A 9108-nucleotide genomic window follows, 5' to 3' on the forward strand; every position below is an offset into this window, starting at 1 on the left:
AGTAGCGTGAGTTGTGTCTGTTCTGACGACTAGCAGGTCCTGTCCGCGCTGGTGGCCTTCCCCCATCTGCATCTCTCATCGGCGGATCCCTCTGCCCAGTGCCTCCCCCTTCCCCTACCCCTCATTTTTTGCACGTTATGAAGGATTACATTTCAATGCCAGTATTTTTTAAAGGGTATGGGTTATCTGAGGTGCAGGCTGTACGTGCAAAGATAGGATAATTGTAGCACAGTAGATGGCCCAAGCTGGGTTGGCTGTGAAAGCTCTATGCTTATGGCTAATCTTTTGGTATTTTCAGCTGTGCACCAAAGACTAATCAGTCACAGGGAGTAGCAAGAGAGTTTGGGTTATTGCAGGGGCTATTTCAAATGAGGAAATTTGTGCACCAGACACAAGGGACAGATGCGTGATTCTCCTGTAGAAGGAGAGGAGCCCTTGAGGTGGTCCTGGCCACACCAGGGAGCAGATGCTTGAGAAGTGCAAAGAGCCCACGCTTGCTCCCTTGTTCTATTTTTCCACGTTTTACCAGCATCGATTTAACAATCGATAACTTCATCCTCAGTCAGTTAGCGTTTGTACCAGTGTACATGAGAGCAGATCCTGGGCCTGGCCCAGTCTGGATCCTTTCTCCCCTTGCTTTCGGGTCAGGCTGTAGCAGCTTGGCTGGACTCAGCCTAGTAGCACACTGTGAACGGCAGGCTTCTCTGCTGCTTTTTATTTATCCATATCAAGTTCATCAGATGAAGCCAGAGCTTCCTGGGGCCATCTGAAGCTTCCTGGAGGGGGTACTCTCGCAGGCAGATGTGGCTCCTGGAAGGCAGACGTGTGTCTCAGACTTGGATCGCTCCTTTTGGACTATGTGGTTGTAAGAGCATTTTCTTACAATATATTTCCTTGGGGGAATCAGATGGGCTTAGATCTCGGATACCATCCCCACTAAGTGATACAGTAAAAATAACCTATTATTCTCTGGTTCTGACCTGGGCGGTGACAACATATTGTTTCAGCATCTCTGTCAGACTATTTCCCTTAAGAGCCATTTTAACCTCACCCAGTGGGACATAACTAAAGGAAATGAAACTCCAGCCCCATTAAGGAAAAAGACAATGCCTTTCACTAAACAAACTTGATTTTCTTGGCTTTTCTTCGCCAAGGAGAATCGCCCATACCCCCCACCCTTGCAGCCTTTGTAGACAGTTCCTGTAATTGGGAATGGCTGGGTGGACACCAATGGTTGGCAGCAAAGGGGGATAAATCCGACATCCCTTGAACGTGACATGGGCTGGGACCGCAGTCCCAGGTGGCCGCTTAGCGTCAATTCCTATGGTATTGGTTGACGGTACGTGCCTGCCAGCCACAGCTGCCGGCCCTCGAAACACAATCAGGATTTTAGCAAGACTAGATAAGAGATACACAGTAAAACTGGGCTGTTACTGATTTTGTGCAAGCGTTGGATAGGTACTGTACCATGCCCCACTAGTGAGAGCTGGTGACTTGCAACAAAGTTGTGGTGGTCCATCTCCTGGCACCCTTACGATGAAATGGCCACCCCAAAAGCAAGCGTGACCTTGAGGATTTGTCATTTGTGGGCTAAGGGAAAGATCACGATCCATCTTCATGCTCCAGCTAAGGCTGAAACAAGATTTACAACTCAGTTATTAGGTTTTCAAGTGTGGCCATTAATTTGGGGAGTCTTAAGACAAATTAGAAATCCCTTTTTAAAATGCAGTCCCACGCAGTTACAAAGTAGGAGTCTGAAAAGGCACCGTTTCACACTTTGTGTGTGTGTAATTAGGACAAACCACAGGGTGATCTTGTCCCAGGGAGAGTTAGGGTTTACAGAATGCAATCAATTGGTCAGGCTTGCAAATTCTGGTTAGAACTGAGTAACACCTGGGTCAACGTAAATCCGCAGGCAAGAAGATTAGAGCTGGCAGAAAAATAAAGAACTCTGTGTCGCAAGATAAAAGTAGATTGCAAAAAATTGCAATCCTGGAAGAGTTTTTCATTTCAGGGGTGGCTAATGTCCATAGGTCCCCTCTTTTTTTTTACATAAATGTTCCCTGCGTGGCCAGTGTTCTGTTTTGGAGTATTTCCAGTATCAGTCCCCATGGGGAGCAGTTAAGCTCCTATTTCAAACCTTAATCCTGCAAGGATCTAGAAATGTATATATCTCTGTGCTCTGTTAAGCAGGTTTATGGCTGTCCCAGCAGTTCACTGAAAAATTGTTGGAAAAACGAGCATACCCTAAACACTAGGTGTGAGTTACTATCTCTTTTGCACACTTTCTTCCTCTGTTGATGAGTATTTCAGTAAACCCTGTGAAGAACAGCTTTCATGAAAGACAGTCCGAATGCCGTCCATTCCTCAGCCCAGAATAGCCTGTTGCCTGATGGTTATGACATTCTCCTGCAAGATGAAAGATAGGGATTCAAGCAGCACAAATAGCAAAAGAAAGTGAAATTGGGCTTTCTCCATGCCCGGTTGCTGTTGCAGTGAGAGCAGGACATCAGCCACCTTGTAGGTACCTCTTTGAAGAAAAGCGGTTGCACCTACTTATTTTTTTTTCTCCCCCAAGAGGTGATTCCAGGGAATGATGCAGGGTGGTACCTGTTTGGGGCTTGGAGTGAGATGTGGATGTCCCAGGGAGGTTAAGGCTACTGTGAAACCCTCTTGGAGGCACCTCCATTAATCTCCATGCATGATACTGAAGTGCCTAAAGGCTGTTGTAGAGCTGGCCCTACCATTTTTATGCAGTTACTACATTACTTTATCTCATACCACGAATCTAACAGCAACCAATAGGAATTATTGGAAGAAATTTTTTACGCTGAGGGTGGTGAAACACTGGCACAGGTTGCCCAGAGAGGTTATAGAAGCCCCGTCCCTGGAAACGTTCAAGGTCAGGTTGGACGGGGCTCTGAGCAACCTGATCTAGTTGAAGGTGTCTCTGCCTACGGCAGGGCGGTGGGACTAGATGACCTTTAAAGGTCCCCTCTAACCCAAACTATTCTATGATTCTATATTCTATAGGAATTTGTGTCCTGCCCTTATACCCCTACAGTGGGTGGTGATGATCCATCACCCTGCGATTAACTTTCTCCTTCTATGAGCTCTCTCTGCTGTTGACAAGGAGGTATTGCAGTTGCTCATATCACCTCTGCGCAGTCAGCAGTGGCCTTTTTTAAAAAACAGTAAAAAGTCATAATGATTAGCAGTGTGAAGATTAAAGTCCCTTTTTAGATCATGGCCTGATATGCAACTGCTGTCGCAATAACTGTATTGTAAAGGCCACCAATATGTCAGTGGGGCGAATATTGAGCTGCTGTGGTTTGCAGAAATGTTAGCCTTCTGAAACTTTCCGTAGCAGATGGAAAGATTTACAGGTACAGTGATGCATATCTATCTCAAAATCATGTTTGGATTAAAAACTTCCTGCAGAGCTAATGTCAACTCAGGTTTCAGGTCACTGCCACAAGCTAAATCAGGTTAGAGATCAAAAACAGCAAGCAGGTACGAGGGAGGCTTGCAGCTATCAAATGGGATAATCTGTAGCATGATTTTTTTATGACTCTGCACCCATAATGACATGTACAAGCAGGGAATGGTTGTGGTCTGGAATAAACTTGCTGGTTTGCCTGGTTCTGGTGAAAATTTCACGTGCTTTTCAGTATCAAAACACTATGCAAAAATAACTGGTCAGATCCAGCTAAAGTCACTTGAGTTATGTGGGGAATGAATTGGCCTCATATGCCTGAGATCTGATTTAACATAAAAGCTACAAGTTATTCCTAAATTGTTTTCATTAGGAAATCCTGGATAAAAAGGCACTTGTTAGAGTAATTCTTTCTGTTATTATTTTTACACAATCTATGATTTTTGAACATCATAAATTATATATATAAATATATATGCTTCGGGGTTTGCATCAGGTGACTCATACCACTGGCTTTTTAATTAACTAAGGAGCCATCATTCTTGGCAAACTGTTCAATTACATAGGTGCGTATAAGGCAATAATTGAATATAAAGGTTTATTTTTGTCCCTTTATTGATGTCAAGGGAAAACAGTGCAGTTATGAAAATGGAATAAACTGAAAAGATTCCTTCAATTCCTGCAGGTTGATTAAGACAAATGACTTTCCATTCCAGTTTTTATGAATGTATAATTTTCTGAAAGCTTTATAATACCTCAGGGAAAGGAAGTTGCAGGCAATAAATGATACAGGATGGTTCAGGTTATTGGGAAATAGAGGAATGGGTTTTATCTGGAAAGGTGAGATTTACTATTCTGCTGTATTTCACTTAAATGTTTGAGAAGGAATCAGATGCAGTGATTTGTGTCTTACTATGGGCATGGCAACAGCATGAGACACTTGCTCAGTAACAGCATTTGCCGATGCCGATGCAGTGCGCAGTCTTTATGCACCTTTAGTCTGCAGCTAGCAGGTAGGCAACAGTGGCAAACCTTTGCTATCCCCTACACTGCATTGGCTGCAAAGAGGTGACCGCAGAGTCCAGGGGTGGTTTGTCTCCCCTGGTCAGTGAAGGCAGCAGATGTCTTTTCATATCTCAGCGTGATAAACAGCACTGGTTTTTATGGAACTGAGTTTGGTTAAACAGTTCTTGCAGTGTTAGAGAGCTCTACCAGTAAAGACCGTTTAATAAACCCAGGGTATTTTCTTTTTTCTATGTAGAAAGCAGAAATATGGCAACAAAGGAAAAGCTTCAGTGCTTGAAAGATTTCCACAAGGACATCCTCAAACCTTCCCCCGGCAAGAGCCCGGGGACACGGCCTGAGGATGAGGCAGAAGGAAAGCCGCCCCAGCGGGAGAAGTGGGCGAGCAAGATTGACTTTCTGCTGTCCGTGGCTGGTGGATTTATTGGTTTAGGCAATGTCTGGCGGTTTCCGTATCTCTGCTACAAAAATGGCGGAGGTGAGTATTTCTTTATTTCATTCTCATGAATCAATCTGTCTGTCTGCCTTATGCTTACTATTTTTCAGTGCCTTCATCCAATTTTTAAAAGAATAATCACACATCTGTTTTCTGCCTTCTTCACCAGTCTTTGGGAGACATTGTTTTATTACTTAACAGTTTTTGTTAAAACTTAATTATGGAAAAACAACAGCAATTTAAAATTCTATACTACTGAACCTTTTCTGCCATTTTGCTTCTGCTACAGCTGAGTCTGAGTTTTAACCAAAAGATATGCTATTAATATAGACCAGTAGGATTTCAGACCAGTGGATTTCAGAATAAGAGCATTCTGAGCCACGTGAAACTGTTGTGTGCCTAACCCCATTGTTATTGCAGATTTTCATTTTAAAAAGGTAAGAAAATGCCCTTTCCAGCTTCATATACCCATTCCACTTGTAGAGTTTGACTATGAGCAAAAATACCACAGAATAAAATGATTGTGTACTGATATTAAAGTATCAAATATGTTTCTTTGTTTATATATGTCTGCTAACACTTTTTAGACTATCTTGTGTGAAGTCACTCACTTCATCTCAATTTTGTACTATTATATTTTCTCAACAGGTGCATTTCTTATACCTTATTTCATTTTCCTGTTTGGGGGAGGTCTTCCCGTGTTTTTCCTGGAGGTGGTGCTAGGACAGTATACCTCTGAAGGTGGAATTACATGCTGGGAAAAGATCTGCCCTATTTTCACTGGTTAGTACATCTTGTGCTTTACTGATTAAAGACACCTCTGTAAACCATGTGCAGCAACACTGTTCCCCTCATGTCCATTAATTCAGCTATTTGCTGTAGTAACTGAGGGTATGACACTGGTTCCTGGAAAGATAGAAGTCAGAAAGTCTGAAGGACAAAGTAAGGTATTGATTTTGATACTATCGTCTTGTTAACTGGCAGAACTGCCAATAAGCAAGAAAGAAATTGCATATTATGCCTTAAAAGGGCAATTGCACATTTTGTTCACAGGTATCGGAGAAAGTGTTTTGGAAGGCTAGAGTCTTTTACATGGCCTTAGTGAAAGCATCTTCAAAATATTATTCTGGTCTGGAAACCAAACTCCTTCTGCCATGTGAAAGCTTATCATTGGCGTCACCCCTCTGTTATTGACACAGCCAAAACCTGGACAGCATTTTGTGGTAGGATTCAGGAATGGGACTTTTGTCATAACTGAGCAGGTCCTGGCAAACAGGCACGTTGGTCTGGTGTTATTCAAGGGCCTTTGCTAGCAAATGAAGAATCACTCACCACTTACAGGAATTATATGAATGCCGCTCTGGAAGTTAACTAGAATGAAAAATCAAAGACAGGTTAGAAAAATTACTGAGGATGCCTATCTTGTGTAGAGATTACCCTCTACAGCCGGACAGCACAGGCAGAATCATTTGGAATAATTACAATGAACAGAGCAGCACTCTTCAAATCCCATTATGTCTCTAGGTCTGCCACCATTGCTGTTCCAGGCATCTCTCCCCTCGTGTCACCCCAGGCAGAAGTGAGGGCTTTCTCTGTGGCTCACACTCCCACCTAATACTCAGAACACTGCTGAAGTTGATGTAATTGTGCTGCTTTAGCTCCATTTTCTTCCTCCTCCTCCCACTTTTATGAAGCCTTTTTTTTTTGAGGAGGAAGGAATGTTCCCTGTTTAAATAACAATCTCCCAGGCATCCATAAAGAGAAATTGTAGCTCTAATAATGTGACTAGCTGTATATCCTGAATGAAATGCAGCTGTACAGAATAAATAGCACTTGCTCTGGTTGTTTTCACCTGGCATAAAAAAAATCTCTGGTGGTAAAGACTCTTGTTGCAATAAGGCTTGAAACTATAAAATATGAGGCAGGTATCCCAGGTGCTGGGGTAGCCATCAGAGTGATATTAAAGGGAACCTCATAGGCTTTTTGTCCTCTTGTAAGAGACTGCTCTAAGTTTTCAAAGGAAATCTCTTTTTTTTCCCTGTTATTTCTAAATGCCAAACTTTGTAAGCTTTTTGGAGCTAAAAGGTTTTCAGTAAAGAGGACTTTTCAGAGTCCTTTCATTTTGTATTTAGAAAAATAGTGACTGCTTCTGACTTAAGACATAGTATGCATCTGCTGGTGGAGCTAAACTGCCGAGCTAGGAGAGAGATACCACACTCAGGAGAACAGTTGTGGTGTTTAATTAAAGCCTCCACTGGAACAGCATTTCTCCACCTCCCAAAGTTCTGTAGGACTCACCCTTATCTGCCCATGACCCTGCTTATAAAAACAAACAGGGAACATTTTTTATCGTCAAATATTGATAGCTGAGTTAAACATTGATCTAATTAACCGTAACAGCTACAAATATAGTGCTTCCTTTGCACAAGTGAAATTGGGGCAGAAACAGCAGCTTTCACATTGATAGCTTTGGAATTTTCCTTTTTTAACTCATTCAAGAACTGTCTTTTTTCTTTTTGCACATAGGCTGAGCCGAGCCAGTCGATAAGTATGAGCGGTGCAGGGGCTGCCCAGCCGAGCTGCCTCCAAGGAAGCTGGCTTGGGGGACAGTGTGGTGAGAATGATGTTGCCCAAGTAGGTACCTAAGATGTGAGATGATGTAGCTCCCAAATAAGCAAAGCGTAATGCCTTGATTTCCTTTTAATAAAACCTGAAACAGCCGGGTTAGTGTTAAATTGGGTAGACGTCCTGCAGACCTCCCCTCCGATGTCATCAAATCACAGCCAGAAACTCAACCCTGAGTGCCCAGGCTAGTCTGAGATGGTGGCAGGTCTGTGCTTATGTGTGATCAAGTTGAGCTGAGCTTCCAACAGCGATGTGGTAGAGCAGGATACAAGTCTGCAAGACAGCAGGAGTAGCACCAGCTCCACGAGATCACAAGGCACGCTAGCAAGAAGCAGCTGTCACGTCTGGACCTATTTCTTTTCTCTCCCCCTCTCTCCAGGAATTGGTTATGCTTCCATAGTGATTGTGTCCCTTCTGAACGTGTACTACATTGTGATCCTGGCCTGGGGACTCTACTACCTGTTCCAGTCGTTCCAGAGCGTCCTGCCGTGGGCACACTGCCACCAGAAGTGGAACACGCCGACCTGCGTGGAAGACACTCTCAGGAAGAACATAACACTCTGGATATCACTGAATGCCACTAACTTCACCTCTCCTGTCACGGAGTTTTGGGAGTAAGTACTCCCTCTTCGTGGTGCCTTTGGGGCGCTTCAGTGGCATGCCAGAGGTCTAGCCTGAGATTTTACGGAAGCCCTGTGGGGAATGTTAGATAGGAAAAGAAAATTGCTCTGGATGTCAGTTGTTTGACCGGTGTTTGCTACCGGTTCTCGCCCATCCTGCGATAGACTAGTCAGTCTGGGAGCAGTGGAGGAAGGCATTAGATGTATAACCGCGTTCATCCTAGAGTGTACAGGGAGCCCTAAAAAGCCAGTGTAATTTCTGGTGTGGAAGAAAACTTGTTTCCTTCTTGGTTGGGATTCTCTAAATGCAGCATGAGAACATGAACAAGTCACTTCAGATGCCCTGATAGCGTGGATTTACAATGGAAACAGTGACAAATCACCCCTGTTGCGGTTGCCTTTCCCTCTTTCCCAGCTATTAGCCTTTGCAGTACACTTTGTGAAGCTGTAACACATCTCTTATCAGTCTGACAATGAAGCAAGGCATTGACCTCACCAATAAAACTGACAGAGGTGGTGAACGTTGTCCTGTACTATAGGTTTCTCAGGTCATCTTTGTTACATCATTTTTCTCTGCAGTCTCTGAGGATACTCTGTTTTGTCAGATGCCTGGATTTCGTCAGGCCTAAGCTTCTTATTCCCATTTCTCTCATTTTTCAAGTTTTAAATTATATTGAATAACCTGATTTCTGAACGGGCATGACCTCAAATCTCTGCGTGTTTATATAGGCATCAAAACATGGCAGCAGAGGAGGACACCTATAGGGAAACTTAAATCCAAAGGAACTACAAATAGCTTAGGAAGAATTTTTTTTTTCTTGGCTCAGTCAGATGGTCAATTAAGAGTAGAATTAGTTTCTGACCCAGCTTGGCTTTTTCAGCACATTTAAAGTCCAGTTTGGTCCCTGATCAACTTGTACCTACTTCTCTATTTTTAAAAAGAAGTGTCAGCCAATAGCCCCAGCAGG

General features: G+C 43.3%; 1 protein-coding gene across 3 annotated transcripts in view; it reads left to right on the forward strand.

The window, feature by feature from the left end:
• Positions 1–9108, forward strand: part of SLC6A6 (solute carrier family 6 (neurotransmitter transporter), member 6) — a 59133-nt gene that overhangs the window by 19244 nt on the left and 30781 nt on the right. For all 3 annotated transcript variants that reach the window (XM_009329933.1, XM_009329932.1, XM_009329934.1), the window contains 3 exons: positions 4698–4937; positions 5544–5678; positions 7900–8134. In XM_009329933.1, the coding sequence (XP_009328208.1) occupies positions 4698–4937; positions 5544–5678; positions 7900–8134 (610 nt within the window). The remainder of the gene's footprint in view (positions 1–4697; positions 4938–5543; positions 5679–7899; positions 8135–9108) is intronic.

This window comes from Pygoscelis adeliae, unplaced genomic scaffold (genome assembly GCF_000699105.1).
Source record: "Pygoscelis adeliae isolate BGI_AS28 unplaced genomic scaffold, ASM69910v1 Scaffold208, whole genome shotgun sequence".
NCBI lineage: Eukaryota > Metazoa > Chordata > Aves > Sphenisciformes > Spheniscidae > Pygoscelis > Pygoscelis adeliae.